Raw genomic sequence first — 17,097 nt, 5'->3', positions numbered from 1 at the left:
CTTTCTGGTCAGTAGAGTCTAGATCATTCACAATCTTGCAACAAGCATGCAGCTAATCCAGTCAAACATCTGATTTGCATGCTTGTTCGGGGTCTATGGCTAAATGTGCTAGAGGCACAGGATCACCAGGACTGCCAGGCAATTTTCATTGTGTAAAAGGAAATAAGCATGGCGGCTTGCCTATCCCTTTAACTTTAGGTGACCTAAGGTGACAAGTTGTAAAAAAAGAATTACCTATTTAGCTGCTTAAATTTTCTGGGACATTCTCTGCGTCTTCCTTCTCCCCCCACCTCCCCGACTGCCTCTAATTGCATGCTAAAGTGTCCAGATTGGACATCCTCACTGCCCTGTCAGAGGGTATGTGCAGAAGAAACCTTTTGAAGCCTTTCTTATAAAAATAAAGTTGATAAGAAGCTGCTTCTGTCTATTTGCTCTTGTATCAGATGAAATGCTGAGGTGCCTGTACACAGAATGCGTAACAAAATGTACTGTGTGACCAGACCAACATCGTACCTGGCAACCTAGTTCCATAAAGTTTTAGCTGACCAACTTTAATATATTTATTTTACCTTCTCAAAAGGTAGAGTATGACAAAGAAAGATACATTCCACAGACTCTCTTCAGAGTAGGGTTGAGTGGATGTATATTGAGGATGAAAACAAAATCTTTGGTTCAAAGTCAGGCTAGCAATGTACCCAGTTGCACTAATCACTCTAATATTAATGGAAGAGCTCCCAGAGGTTCATGAATAATTGATTTGCAGCTCTGTTGCACGTTTCTGAATATCTGCATTGCTACATTTTTGTTTTTGTACTTCAATCATTGAAAATAAATATCTGGAAGCTGAGATGCAAATACAGATTCAACCTTTAAAAATATTAAATGATGATTCTCTCACAAATAAAATGTGCAGTAAGTAAAAAAAATGTTTTAACTTTTTAAATTCTGTTGAACAAGGCTCAATCTAGAGCAAAATAAATAAAATAGTAAATTAACTACATTCACATTCTGATGTATCAAAACACTAACATCCTTAAGGTGGAGCCTCCTCCTCTTAAACTTGCAGGTTGGTATTCTCTGTAAACACAATGCCTTCTCAGAAATCAGATGTAAAATATTATTTCTGCAACCTACATTAGGACTTTCAGTTTTTTACTTTAGGTTTCCTTTAAGCTGGAAAAGTAGAGTAAAGCCTCTAAGTGAGGTAGCTTTGTGGCCCCAAACTTATTAGCAGGTTTCCATTACATCGATCCATGAAGTTTTATATTTGTCCTAGCAATATTTCTATTTTCTAATACATACAAATTTTAGAAAATTTCTTCTTCAGGTACCTGGAACTGCAATCATGCGACCAGCAGCCATCTCCTATTTCTTGGTGGTGGTGATAGTGGGGAGGGGGGGGGGGGGGTTGGAGGGATTCATAGCAATGAAGCTCAGTCTCAGTGTCCCACAAACACTATGTGAGAGGGTGTGTCTTGGACTGCCAGGGTGTCAGCCATTACCTGGAAGTCTGGGGCCTGAAGAGGAGATAGTTGGGCCTGGATATAGCAATATGTATCAAAACCTGCATGTATTTGCAATGTGATGTCTTAAAAAGAGTATGTGTGTGTTTGTGTGTGTGTATAGAGTGTGTGCACAGTGTGTGTGTGTGTGTGTGTGTGTGTGTATAGTGTGTGTGTGTACAATGTGTGTGTGTGTGGGGGGGGGGGAGAGGGTATTAACTAAAGCTTTAATGAGGGAAAACATGTTTATAGGCTTTGATTCGTGACTTCCACATTGCAGCTAGTCAGAAATGAATGCCAGGATGGCCAGAACTATCACTATAAAGAAGAAGCTATTACGGTAGTTATAAACAATGCCATTTCATCATCAATAACACTATTCAGTTCCCAGGATATCCTAAGCATTTATCATGAAATCAAACAACGTATTGCATTTATGCGCAATACCAGTTCCTTTGTCTTGGACCAGTGCTCTGTAAGAAGCTTTGCAGTATTCCAGCCGATTAAAGAATTTATGGTTAAACTAAACACCGTGACATTTTTAACAGCTGCTAGCTGCAGTAACGAAAATCCTATCAAGCCACGTTTAAGTCAAGAAACAGCATTTTAGTTATAAAACTCAACTGGAAAAAAAACATACACAAAACATACAAATGTTCGATGAGGATTACATAAATATTTTGAGGGATTATCCTTAACATTTTTAAAAAAAAAAAAGGAAGGAAGGAAGAAAATCTTCCGAAGATGGATGAATTGTTCCCATGCTTAACACAACTATACACAGGCTTCCTCATAAGTTAAATAACTTGTCACTTACTTAGAGGGGTAGAGCTGAGGCGAATACTGGTGTGCTGATCTTGGACTGTAGCCACTGCTTGTTATTACTGTAAAATATAAAAGGCACTTGAAAAACGTTGTTTCATAAATAACTCGCGTTCACGCTCTAACAGCTTTAGCGTCGATCATAAATGCTGACAAAATTAGTTATTCCAGTGTAAAGTAGGACTACAAAGTGTGGAAGTATTTGGTACAGCATTAAATCTACTTTTTGGCAACAGCAAACATTTAGAGGCTCAGCAGCACTTCAGTACAAGAAGTCCAAAGAGCTAAAAATACATTCACATTGGATCGGTAATGTCTCAGCCAGTGTCATCATCACATTTATCAAAATCACAGTCACATTCACTTAGTAGCCTTAAAGGTGCCATGCAAAGCAGCTGTACTTTTCCTCTGGTTAGTAATAGGCAATGTATTTTTTAAGTTGGAATTGTTTGTGTAAATACTAACTGAATAGGATGCAAGAGTGGAAATGTGCTTCAGCATCATCGACTTCTCAAGCATTCTGCTGCTGTTTAACATCTTCTCGATATGGCATCCTAAATGTCTATCCTATGTGGACTAGCTCCAAAATTAGTGCAAAAGTTTTTCTCTCCCTTAACCATCTGTCTCTATCAAGACAGATGCATGCCAAATATACATTCTGCATAATGGTGAACCCATCCCATCATCGGAAATCCATAGAGAAAACATACAGGGTAAGGCCAGGCCATCTGCTCATGTTTCACTTTTAAAATGATTAATGAAAGATACGCTAGTGTAGCAAACATGAACAAACCCACGTCCAGTTATCTAGGTTTCACTGAAAAGAGTTCATGTAAATAAATCACACAGATAGATTGTCACTAGCAGTCAAATGAGGCTGTATGCGGCACAAGTTTACTACCTATCACGCATATGTCTTAGTCGTCTCTAGGCATGGTTGAGGAAGCATTGCTGACACAAACTCTATTAAGATACAGAATTTTTGTAAAACATAAAACATCCAATTTTATTTAAACAAGAGCACTTTAACGCTGGGCAAGTGCTCTGCTTACCCTAGGGAAACTCCCTTAGTATATTCAATGGAGTGACAGGGAATAATATGGAGCTGTGGCAGAATGTAGAAATGTATCCGTTCATGTGAAAAGACTGAGGTTATTATAATAAAGAAAGGGGTTATTGTATTGCTTCTTCAAGTTTGAGGTTAAATAACAATACAGGTAGTCCCCGATTAATGAGATAAGGACTATAGGTTTGTTTTTACCTGAATCTGTTCTAAAGTCGAAACACTGTCACCTCTGTTTCCCCCTGTACCTCTTTTGTCCCCCACCATGTTACCTCTTGCCTCCCTGTGCCTTTTTTGTTCCCCCTCTGTGTCACCTTTTGTCCCTGTGCCTCTTTTGTTCCCTCTCTGTGTCACCTCTTGTCTCTTTTGTCCCTTACTTCCTGTGCTCCTCCAACCCAGTTCCTTTTGCAGAGTACGCAGTGGAAGCAGCAGCAGTTCTCTCACCTGCTCCGGATGCCCCAAAATCAGCAATTGCCTTTCACCCTGGCTGCTTCTACCTAGTGCCGGCTACTACTGATCTCCTGTTGTAGAAGAAGTCAGCTGTAGGAGGAAGAAAGCGAAGGAGAGAGGAGATTGCTCATCGTGGAAGTGCCCAAAGCAGGTGTGAGAACCACTGCTGCTTCCGCTGAATACTCTGCTAAAGGAACAGGGCTGGGGAGTGGGAAGGCACAGTACAGAGAGTCCCCGACATTATTGCATATATTTGGTGTCTGTAAGTTGGGGACTCCCTGTGCATTATATAATTAATAATATGACAGGAATCTCAATTTTTTTTTAAGACAACAGTCTATCTTATTAGTTAGCTTCACTTTATACTTTTTTTTGTCTACAAAAAGCTTTAAAACTAGTGCCTGATCAATAATGTCGATAAGCAGCATTATTTATTTTGATACTACACAATTTGCTAGATCTAGGCAGGGACATAACTAGAGAAAAAAAAATCACTGGGTCTCCAAACTAATCTTTGAAGTGTTACCTTTCTTCTTTTTAACCATGCCCTCACCATTGGGACATGGTGACAACTGAGATCTGGTGCCAGAGGGGTGGGGTACATCAGGAAAGCTTGTAAAGTGAGCCTCTGCATTAAAAAGATGGGAGAAAGCCAGACTCTCCAGTGGCTATGAGTGTGCTCTTCCACCACTGACAGCTTTCCACCATCATTCTTGTCTTGTGACCCTGCCAAAATAATGGTTCTTGCAACTTCATGAATGAGTACAATTACAATTACCGGTAATTGCTGTTTTCGAGTCCATACTAGGTTTTTAAAGAAAGTCTAACCATTATGTATCTCAAGAGGTTATTTAGTGATTGTGGCCCTGTAGGAGAGAAGCACGGAAACTACCATCTTTAATTATTTTTAAAACATACTGTTACAATGGTTATTGTGCCATTCCTCTGTCTTTAATACTCACAGAGAAACTGACCCAGAAGTATGCAGATCAGCTATTCTGAGTAAGGTTTGACTATCTTTGCTGGTTTCTTGCCTAAGTTAGGTGTGTGACTCAACCTGCTGATTTTTTTTCATAGGTAATTAAAGATGGAACCCTTCATACTCCTGTCATCACAGGGTCAGTTTAATTTATAATCTGATTTAAGGAGATAGTGCTTAAATCTGGCCATTTTCTAGAGTCGTGTACAGGTTAAACAAACAGCATGAAAGTTTTTGTCATTTGACCATAAGCCCACTATTTACACCTATTCTGTTCCTTCCAAATGAGGACTTAAAATATAACCACTTTCTGCAATAAAGACATTTATAAATATCCTATTTGTACATCTTTAGTGCGACTAGGATGTTTATATAGGCATACATGTCACAAGATCTGTGTCATCTACAAGCAAAACGTTAGCAGCAGATTTCTTAGGTCCTGTAAGTTCTGAGGGAGTGCCTCTAGGGATTTCTAGCACATCTCAGAGATACACAATAGGTTTGAGATCCCTGGAATGTGGAGGCCAAATACTTGTGAATAGAGATGGCCTGAATTGTTCGCTGGTGAACGGTTCCAGGTGAACTTCTATGGTTCGCGATCGCGGAGAACCGCAAACTTTTCCAGAAGTTCGGTTCGCCCCCATAGTGCATCATGAGGGTCAACTTTGACCCTCTACATCACAGTCAGCAGGCACATTGTAGCCAATTAGGCTACACTCCCTCCTGGAGCCCCCCCCCCCCCCTATAAAAGGCAGGCAGCATCAGGCAGTGGACTCACTCGTGTGCCTGCAGTAATTAGAGAAGGGATAGCTGCTGCAGACTCTCTCATAGGGAAAGCTTAGTTAGGCTCTTGTAGGCTTGTTAGCTTGCTCTTGACTGATTGTTATCGCTAAAAAAGCACACCTCAATGGCTCTTTTGAGTGCTAATCTTGTTCTTGTGATCTATTTTTTTTTTTTGTGTGGCCCACTTGCATTATATACAGCTCTGTCAGTCAGTCACAGCTGGCCTTTGGCCCCTTGGTGGTATAATTACTACTGTGCCAGGTACTCATTGTAATACCCATCACTGCATATACCTACCTGTTGTTCACTTCAGTGCACCCACCTACCTACGTGAGCGCATGCACTGTCACTGTGCCTGTCCAATACCTGTCTGTGTGTGACAGGTGCACATTGTAATACCTATCACTGCATATACTTACCTGTTGTTCACTTCAGTGCACCCACCTACCTACGTGAGCGCATGCAGTGTCACTGTGCCTGTTCGGTACCTATCTGTGTGTGACAGGTGCACATTGTAATACCCATCACTGCATATACCTACTACCTGTTGTTCCCTTCAGTGCACCCACCTACCCACGTGAGCGCATGCAGTGTCACTGAGCCATGTATCGCCACCTATGGACAGACACCTGTCTGTGTGTGACAGGTGCACATTGTAATACCCATCACTGCATATACCTACTACCTGTTGTTCCCTTCAGAGCACCCACCTACAAATGTGAGAGCAGGCAGTGTCACTGTGCCTGTCCGGTACCTGTCTGTGTGTGACAGGTGCACATTGTAATACCCATCACTGTATATACCTAACTGTTGTTCACTTCAGTGCAGCTACCTACCCACGTGAGCGCACGCAGTGTCACTGTGCCTGTCCGGTACCTGTCTGTGTGTGACAGGTGCACATTGAAAAACCCATCACTGCATATACCTACCTGTTGTGTTCAGTGCACCCACCTACCTACGTGAGTGCACGCAGTGTGATATACCACTCCGTGCATACCTGTTAACTGCACCTGTGTGACTGCACATTGTATCAGTCAAGTCAGTGCATACCGTTCACTTCATCCCCCCCAATATGGACAAAACAAGTAGAGGTAGAGGTAGAGGCAGACCCAGATGAAGGCCACCCGGCAGGTCTGTGCAAGGTCATGCTGATGTGATTTCGTGCGGCCCTGGACCAAAGTACAGTGCTCAGAAGAAGGCACGTCCCATCAACTCCCAAGATTGTCAGGACATGGTTGACTATTTAACACAGAACACCTCATCTTCTGCAGCCACCAGCGCTACTACTAGCACCACATCCATTCCATTTGACACTTCGCAGGAGTTATTTGGTGGGGAAATCACTGATGCACAGCCATTATTGTTACAACTAGATGAAGGTGCTAAGCAAGTTACACCACCTCATATGTCTGAGTTAGGTGACACTATGGACGTAACGTGTGAGGAGGAGGCGGATGAAGTACCTGCTGTTGGTGCAGTTTTGGAGGTGTCTGAGGCAAGCGAAGTTGGGCAGGATGATTATGATGATGATGATGATACGGAAGCCACGTATGTTTCCAATAGAGGAGATGAACAGGGGGACAGTTCAGAGAGGAGTCAGAGAGGAATAGGAGGAGACGAGTTCCTGAAAGAAGCCGGGGAGCTCGTCAACAGAAACAGCTGGTGGCAGTGTCCGGCGCCATGTATCACCACCTCTGGACAGCCAGCCAACATGCCCTTCAACGTCAGCTGCTGAGGTCACCATAGTGCCCACACCCCAGGGGGGCTCAGCGGTTTGGAATTTTGTTTGTGTGTCTGCCGTAGATCAGAGCAATGCCATCTGTTTTCTCTGCCTCCAAAAATTGAGCCGTGGAAAGGCCAACACCCACGTAGGGACAACTGCCTTACGAAGGCACATGGAGAAAAGGCACAAACTGCAATGGGAAGGGCACCAGAGGAAAAGCAGCACACAAAAGAAAATCCACCCTCCTTCTCCTCTTCCTCCTTCAGGTGCAGCATCTTCAGCCACTTTCTCCCTTGCACCTTCACAGCCCCCCTTCTCCACTCCGCCTCTGACCTTGAGCGGTTCCTGTTCCTCTGCCCACAGCAGCCAGGTGTCTGTGAAGGAAATCTTTGAGCGGAAGAAGCCAATTTCTGCCAGTCACCCCCTTGCCCGGCGTCTGACAGCTGGCTTGGCAGAACTGTTGGCAGAACTGTTAGCTCGCCAGCTGTTACCATACCAGCCGGTGGACTCTGATGCCTTCCGTAAATTTGTGGCCATTGGGACACCGCAGTGGAAGATGCCAGGCCGCAATTATTTATCTAAAAAGGTAACACCCAAACTGTACCATAAGTTGTAAAAATGAGTATTTTAGCGAGCTCCACCCCTATTGTACCCTCCTCCCAGAACAGTGGGTATGCTGCAAATTCAAATGTCACACCAACATATAAATTATAAAAAAAACAGGAAAATTTGCGCTGCCTCACAGTCCACTAAATAGCAACAGGTAACCCAAAAGACAGTTCTTGGCCTCGTAGCCACCACCGGCGTAGTTGATCGTCCTCAGTCAACCTCAGACAGAAGAAAAACAAAAAAAACAATTCATCGCATAGCCTATCAGTTCAAAACACTTGATCCTCCACCAGCTAGGGCCCGTGTGGTATTTAGAGGGTAACACCTTCTTCCTGTGCTCCACCACCCGCAGGAATTGCTCTCACCTTTGGCCGTAGCTGCCCAGACCTCACAGACAGCAATCAGCACATATAGGTAACCACCAAGTCCTGGCTTCTCCTCGCTTCAGACCAGTAGGATAACTCACGATTCCAGTTGTTTATAAAACAATAACAAACATATCATTGCGTAGGCTGCTAATGCAATTTTTTCAAATAAGACCAGACCCAATAGCCACTATATCACCGTGCCTATGGATCTACGGGGGCCACCTCTACAACACACACGTGTGCTACCACCTAGCAGGACCGTGCTCACCTTTGCCAAATGCTGCCCCAGTCATAGACAGCCACACAGCACTTTATGGTGAGCGGTCTTCCATAGACTTGCAGGCTAGTATAAGTTCCCTCCACGCATGCAGCTTACTGCAACTAGAACAATCTTGACATGGTGTAAAACCGTTTATTAAGAACAACATAAAAAAGAGTACTACTCACAAGCATAAAAAAGATTCAGGCATATCATAAAAGATCATGAGGACGTCTCCTCCGTGCACTGCGACCTCCTATCCGTTTAGCCACGCCCAACGCGTTTCGTCTTACGACTCATCAGGGGCTCTTAGGACAGGACTGGTTAACAGTACTTAAATACCCTCCCCGTACATACCCTTCCACCTATCACATTGCTTACCCTACTGGTATCTGAGTCCTGCACGCCCATATACATCAGCGTCCATTCTCCAGCGCGCCATTACACCCCAACCACGCAAGCGCTAATCAGAACCCGCGAGATTACGGACAATTATCTGGAGCGCAAAGCAGAGTAGTTCCGCGTTCCAACGCGGGACTCCGTGCGCGTCCCACACCTTCCTCCTGTTGTACCTCTCACCGTGTCTCGCGTGAACACGGAGGGGGAGTCGGATAACCCCACCCCTCCGTGTGTCATCATGGCCATCATCTAGCGCTTCCTATACGGAAGTAATCTACTGCGTTCCACGGGCAACAAAGTCAAGAGACCTTACTGCAGCCAAAAAATTGCACCCCAAAACGAAAAAAACCCCTATATACCCCTTCAATCTGTGTGGGTACGTGCAACTACTCATATACCATTACAAATCAAATTACCCGTGAAATAATACCAATACTATACCCCTATGCGTTGTGCAATTGGTATTATAATCAGTGCCATGTATTGTGTAGCTCCATATACCTGCTCAAGTGCTATACCCCCAGACACAGATTGACTGGTGTCCCTCACCTGTTTAAACAGTGAGTACTAATATCCCTTACCAATAGGATGTATCGACGGTGCCAAAAATGACACCACCCCAACTAATATAATTAAATATACCACCTCTATGCTCCCACCCACTGTTATATATGGCTTCTGTGTGCTCTACAAAAAAACAGAGTCCCTATCCACAAATAGTGAACTTATGACCCCTACCCTCATTATTAAGCCCCCTGACTATAAGGAGGTAACCCCAAATCCAGAAATACAGTGTAGTGCTCAACAACCACAAATTGACTATATAAGCTATATAACTCCTGTTATGGAGTTATATAGCTTATATAGTCAATTTGTGGTTGTTGAGCACTACACTGTATTTCTGGATTTGGGGTTACCTCCTTATAGTCAGGGGGCTTAATGATGAGGGTAGGGGTCATAAGTTCACTATTTGTGGATAGGGACTCTGTTTTTTTGTAGAGCACACAGAAGCCATATATAACAGTGGGTGGGAGCATAGAGGTGGTATATTTAATTATATTAGTTGGGGTGGTGTCATTTTTGGCACCGTCGATACATCCTATTGGTAAGGGATATTAGTACTCACTGTTTAAACAGGTGAGGGACACCAGTCAATCTGTGTCTGGGGGTATAGCACTTGAGCAGGTATATGGAGCTACACAATACATGGCACTGATTATAATACCAATTGCACAACGCATAGGGGTATAGTATTGGTATTATTTCACGGGTAATTTGATTTGTAATGGTATATGAGTAGTTGCACGTACCCACACAGATTGAAGGGGTATATAGGGGTTTTTTTCATTTTGGGGTGCAATTTTTTGGCTGCAGTAAGGTCTCTTGACTTTGTTGCCCGTGGAACGCAGTAGATTACTTCCGTATAGGAAGCGCTAGATGATTGCCATGATGACACACGGAGGGGTGGGGTTATCCGACTCCCCCTCCGTGTTCACGCGAGACACGGTGAGAGGTACAACAGGAGGAAGGTGTGGGACGCGCACGGAGTCCCGCGTTGGAACGCGGAACTACTCTGCTTTGCGCTCCAGATCATTGTCCGTAATCTCGCGGGTTCTGATTAGCGCTTGCGTGGTTGGGGTGTAATGGCGCGCTGGAGAATGGACGCTGATGTATATGGGCGTGCAGGACTCAGATACCAGTAGGGTAAGCAATGTGATAGGTGGAAGGGTATGTACGGGGAGGGTATTTAAGCACTGTTGACCAGTCCTGTCCTAAGAGCCCCTGATGAGTCGTAAGACGAAACGCGTTGGGCGTGGCTAAACGGATAGGAGGTCGCAGTGCACGGAGGAGACGTCCTCATGATCTTTTATGATATGCCTGAATCTTTTTTATGCTTGTGAGTAGTACTCTTTTTTATGTTGTTCTTAATAAACAGTTTTACACCATGTCAAGATTGTTCTAGTTGCAGTAAGCTGCATGCGTGGAGGGAACTTATACTAGCCTGCAAGTCTATGGAGGACCGCTCACCATAAAGTGCTGTGTGGCTGTCTATGACTGGGGCAGCATTTGGCAAAGGTGAGCACGGTCCTGCTAGGTGGTAGCACACGTGTGTGTTGTAGAGGTGGCCCCCGTAGATCCATAGGCACAGTGATATAGTGGCTATTGGGTCTGGTCTTATTTGAAAAAATTGCATTAGCAGCCTACGCAATGATATGTTTGTTATTGTTTTATAAACAACTGGAATCGTAGGTTATCCTACTGGTCTGAAGCGAGGAGAAGCCAGGACTTGGTGGTTACCTATATGTGCTGATTGCTGTCTGTGAGGTCTGGGCAGCTACGGCCAAAGGTGAGGGCAATTCCTGCGGGTGGTGGAGCACAGGAAGAAGGTGTTACCCTCTAAATACCACACGGGCCCTAGCTGGTGGAGGATCAAGTGTTTTGAACTGATAGGCTATGCGATGAATTGTTTTTTTTGTTTTTCTTCTGTCTGAGGTTGACTGAGGACGATCAACTACGCCGGTGGTGGCTACGAGGCCAAGAACTGTCTTTTGGGTTACCTGTTGCTATTTAGTGGACTGTGAGGCAGCGCAAATTTTCCTGTTTTTTTATTTTTTGTACCATAAGTTGAGAGGCAAGTGGTGTCATCTCTGGCACACAGCGTTGGGTCAAGGGTCCACCTGACCACGGATGCCTGGTCTGCCAAGCACGGTCAGGGCAGGTACATTACTTACACAGCCCATTGGGTCAACCTGGTGACCGATGGCAAGCAGGGAGTACGTGGCTGTGCAGCGGACCAACTTGTGACACCGCCACGACTTGCAGGCAGGCCTCCTGCCACCTCCTCTCCTCCTGCTACATCCTCTTTGCTGTAATTATCCTCCTCCTCCTTGGCTGAGTGGCAGTTCAACGCTACTGGTGCTGCGATCTCCTCACCAGCTACACAGCCCCAGATCCCCAGGGCCTATGCTGCATGCCAGGTCAGGGCCGGATTACCGACCAGGCAACAAAAGCAGTCGCTTGGGGCCCCATTCAGAGTCAAAGGGGCCCCATTAGCACATAAACCAGCCCTTGCCATCCTGTCAGCGGTGGCTGGATGGTATAATGGTTAAAGGGACTCTGAGCAGTGCAGTAACTATGGAAAGATGCATATCATTTTAAAGCTCTCTTTCTCCTCTTTCTAATGATATCCAAACGGCTGCTCTATGCCTTTTAGTTTTTGATATTTTCGCGATTGAAATCGCAGCCACAGGACGACTTTTCTCCAAAGTCAGCGGTGGCTGGATGGTATAATGGTTAAAGGGACTCTGAGCAGTGCAGTAGCTATGGAAAGATTCATATCATTTTAAAGCTCTCTTTCTCCTCTTTCCAATGATATATAAACAGCTGCTCTATGCCTTTTAGTTTTCGATATTTTTGCGATCGAAATTGCGGCCACAGGACGACTTTTCTCCAAAGTCAGAGGTGGCTGGATGGTATAATGGCTAAAGGGACTCTGAGCAGTGCAGTAACTATGGAAATATGCATATCATTTTAAAGCTCTCTTTCTCCTCTTTCCAATGATATCTAAACGGCTGCTCTATGCCTTTTAGTTTTCGATATTTTCGCGATTGAAATCGCGGCCACAGGACGACTTTTCTCCAAAGTTGGCAGCTCGATTCAGCACAATGCAATGAAATATAAGGAACCCAGGGGGATATAATTACAAACATCATGCTGGTAGGTGTGAGGATGTAATGAATTAGTTGTGGGTATGCTTAAAGGCATATCCACAGGCACTGCTTGGAGTCCCTTTAAGGGCTCTGCCGCTGACACAGGAGACCAGGGTTCGAATCTCAGCTCTGCCTGTTCAGTAAGCCAGCACTCATTCAGTAGGAGACCGTAGGCAAGTCTCTCTAACACTGCTACTGCCTATAGGGCACGTCCTAGTGGCTGCAGCTCTGGCGCTTTGAGTCCACCAGGAGAAAAGTGCGATATAAATGTTATTTGTCTTGTCTAATGATGCCGTGCGCTGCTGATTGTCTTCAGAGCCAGGCTCTCCTCCTAGGTCCCCCTCCTGCTACTGTGCGCTCTGCCGCTGCCCACTCCACCCTCCCTTCCCCCAGAGAACCACAGCTGCAGCAAGAATGATAGCAGCAGATGGCAAACGCTCACTCACCTATCCATGATCCAAGCAATAGAGATCCCATCATCTGAAACCCATCTGTCTCTTCTACAGTGCAGCCGCTCGCTATGAAACTTCCTGATTCTCAAATCAGACATGAAGTAGGAAGTAGTAATAGTAGTAGTAACAGAGCGGCAGCACTCTAGAGGAGACAGATGGGCTCCGGATGACGGGACCTCTATTGCTTGGATCGCAATAGGTGAATGTGATTCATCTGGTGCTGTCATTCTCCCCCACTGCGGCTGCCTTCTCTGCTGGACTATCGTATTCACTGGGATGGAGGCTGCATGGTGGCTGTCTAGTTTGGGAGGAAATTAGTTGTTCGGTGGTGGGAGTGGTTATGTAATTCTGTCTGGGGAACGGCTTCCGGTTTGGCGGTGTCCAGAGCTTTCTGCTATTGCCAGGCTGGAGATGCAGGGGGAAAGTGCTGCTGTGATATCTGGCGCCCTCTTCACAGGGGTGCCCCAGCCCCTGAGTGCAAATGTCCCAGCCATTCATCTCTCACTCTGCATTTTGCCGCTGCTATTCCCTGCATTGTGCACCCACAGAGGAAAGCGTGCTGTTGCCCATAGCAACCAGTAGCTCGGCTGCCCGGTGTGTGCGACATATTGCTGTGCAGCTGCATCTTCTGATTCTATTACGACATGATGGGGGGGCCCAAATCAGTTACTTTGCTTAGGGCCCCATTTAGCCTTAATCCGGCTCTGTGCCAGGTACAACGGTGTCACGCCATCTTAGACATGTCTTGCCTCAAAGCGGAGAGTCACAATTGAGCAGCTTCTCTGGCTGCTCTTAACAAAAAGGTGGATCAGTGGCTGACCCCGCACCAGCTGGAGATCGGCAACATGGTGTGTAACAACGACAGCAATCTCATTTCCGCTTTGAATTTGGGAAAGCTGACACATGTACCCTGCACAGCACATGTGCTGAATCTAGTCATTCAACGATTTGTGTCAAAGTACCCAGGCTTAGAGGACATCCTGAAGCAGGTCAGGAAGTTGTGTGGGCATTTCAGGCGGTCTTACATGGCCATGGCACGCTTTGCGGACATTCAGCGGAGAAACAAGTTGCCAGTGAGATGCTTGATTTGCGATAGCCCAACTCGCTGTAATTCGACCCTCCTTATGTTCTATCACCTGCTAGAACAGGAGAAAGCCGTCACCCAGTACCTCTACAACTACAGTGGAAGGACACAGTTTGGGGAGATGGGGATGTTCTGGCCCAACAACTGGACACTCATGCGAAATGCATGCAGGCTCATGCGGCCGTTTGAGGAGTTGACCAACCTGGTGAGTCGCAGTGAAGGCACCATCAACAATTTGATCCCGTACCACTGCCAGTAATCCTTCTCCCATGTCCACGCAGGCAAGGACAGGACGCTCCAGCAATCTCATGGTGATGTCGGACATGCGGACATTCTTTAGTCAAACGCCTCTCCTTAGCCCTTCCGCATCCAACCTCCACCAATGCCTTGACCGGCAGGTAGCCGACTACATGGCCTTAAGTGTGGATGTAGACACTGTGAGCAGCGATGAACTCTTGGACTACTGGGGCGCAGGCTTGACCTGTGGCCAGGGCTGTCCCAATTTGCCATCCAACTTCTGTCTTGCTCTGCCTCAAGAGTCCTGTCAGAAATGACCTTCAGCGCAGCTGGAGGCATTGTCACTGAGAAGAGAGGTCGCAAAGTCACAAAAGTGTTCAGTACCTCACCTTTATCAAAATTAATGAGGCATGGATCCCGAAGGGCTACTGCCCACCCGAAGACTAAGTCAGTCCCCACACACAGCATCTCTGCCTGCACGCTGTGTGACTGCCTGCCCCAAGACTAAGTCGCTCCCCACACAGCATCTCTGCTTGACTGCTTTCTCCACCACCACCAACAGGGTCCAGGACTCCAGGCGGATTCCTGAATTTTTAAGGCCGCTGCTAGCAGCGGCTGCTATAATAATTTTTCTGGTGCATGTACATGCCTGCCTAATTTTTCTGGCTGCACTGCAGCTGCAACAACAAAACAAAAGGTATGTACATGTGCCAATTCCCCTTCGTGATCAGTATCTTGCCGCAGTGAAGGGGTTTGCGTATCACAATGAAGCAATGACCGACGCCTATATGAGTGTCTCGGGGGGGGTTCACACCAAAGATATTAAAGTCGTTGCTTCATTGTGGACAGACCACATTTGATCAGCTGGACAGTTACTGTTGTTCTGTCATTTAGCTACCTCAGCCCCGCGACCATATGGGCTTGAAAACCGTCACGGCCTGCACTCTCGCCACGGTGCGCACCAGTCCGGCACGGCCGTCACTACGCAAACAGCTGTTTGCGGTGCGTTACACAGTGAGTTTGGTCTGTCAGTGTGAAGCAGTACACTAATTACACTCCCTGATTGATGTATACACATGCAAGATGTTGTAAAGCACTTTAGGCCTGCAATTTAGCATTCAATGTGATTTCTGCCCTTAAAACGCTGCTTTGCGTCAAATCCAGATATTCCCCGGGACTTTTGGCGTCTATCCCACTCATCCATGCCCCCCATCCAGGTGTTAGACTCCTTGAAACTTTTCCATCACTTTTGTGGCCAGCATAAGTGTTTCTAGTTTTCAAAGTTCACCTCCCCATTGAAGTCTATTGCGGTTCGCGAAAGTTCGCGCGAACCAAATTTTCGCGGAAGTTCGCGGCCATCTCTAATTGTGAATACCAGGCCACCCTCTTCCATTGCTTGATGGTCCAGGTTTGATGTTTATTAGACCATTCTAGGCACTTTCAATTGTAAACAGGGGTCTGCATTGACATCGTGGTTGGTCTATGGTTAATATATAGCCCCCCCCCATGGTTAATACATACCCCACCACCACCAGAACCTGCAGCAGCAAACTAAAAAACAATGTGACCGTTCTCTCATCAACAACATTAAACTTTTCAACAATCTGTGCTACAAGACCTACAAGACCTGCTGTTTTGTAGACCCAGTTTTCCAGCTATCACAATTTGGCACCCATCAGAGTTACTCAGATACTTAAACCTTGTCATTTTTCTGCTTCCAAAACACAATCAGCATAATTGTTCATGTTACTTACATCAGCCTTGCATTTTTTTTGTATTTAACTGCTCAACTCAGTAATGAGCCAGAGCAGTTGAGAGGTGTATGCTGAAAGAATGAGACTTGATGCCTGTGCAAGGGCAAGTGAGGGTTTCCTGTTCTATGCTAACACTCAATTCCAGCAGTTTCAGTATTTACATAGACCACTGGAGAATGCAATAATATTTGGGTACGGGGGGAAACAGCAAGTAGCAAATAATATTCCAACTGTGACAGACCACAATTAGATCCACCTTCATGTTACTCACACTAAACTTCTTACTAAGTTATGACGAGGTAGCAATTTATGCGCAATACCATTCATTACTACTAAGAGTTAAAGGGAAAACTTAACTGAGAGGGATATGGATGTTTCCTTTTAAACAATACCAGTTGCCTGGCAGCCCTGCTGATCTCTTTAGCTGCAGTAGTGGCTACATCACACACCTGAAACAAGCATCCAGCTAATTCAGTCTGACTTCAGTCAGAGCACCTGATCTGCATGCTTGTTGAGGGGCTGTGGCTAAAAGTATTAGAGACTAGAGATGGGCCGAACCGTTCGCCGGCGAACGGTTCCAGACGAACTTCGGGTGGTTCGCGTTCACCTGCGAAGGCGAACTTTTGCGGAAGTTCGATTCACCCCATAATGCACTATGAGGGTCAACTTTGACCCTGTACATCACAGTCAACAGGCACATTGTAGCCAATCCGGCTACACTCAGCCCTGGAGCCCCCCCCCCTTATATAAGGCAGGCTCCGGCGGCCATTACACTCACTCGTGTGCCTGCACATAGACAGACTAGGGCGAGCTGCTGCAGACTTTTTCTCCTAGGGACAGATTAGTCAGGCTCTTGGCTTGTTAGCTTGCTTCTGGCTGAATGTTATTGCTTTAATAGCACCC

General features: G+C 45.7%; 1 protein-coding gene across 17 annotated transcripts in view; it reads right to left on the bottom strand.

Moving 5' to 3' along the window:
- EYA4 (EYA transcriptional coactivator and phosphatase 4) overlaps positions 1-17,097 on the bottom strand; it is a 481,052-nt gene that overhangs the window by 174,382 nt on the left and 289,573 nt on the right. For all 17 annotated transcript variants that reach the window (XM_068231595.1, XM_068231603.1, XM_068231607.1 and 14 more), the window contains one exon: positions 2,320-2,386. In XM_068231595.1, coding sequence (XP_068087696.1) covers positions 2,320-2,386 — 67 coding nt within the window. The remainder of the gene's footprint in view (positions 1-2,319; positions 2,387-17,097) is intronic.

This window comes from Hyperolius riggenbachi, chromosome 4 (genome assembly GCF_040937935.1).
Source record: "Hyperolius riggenbachi isolate aHypRig1 chromosome 4, aHypRig1.pri, whole genome shotgun sequence".
Classification (NCBI taxonomy): Eukaryota; Metazoa; Chordata; class Amphibia; order Anura; family Hyperoliidae; genus Hyperolius; species Hyperolius riggenbachi.
This window is presented reverse-complemented; position numbering and strand designations above follow the sequence as displayed.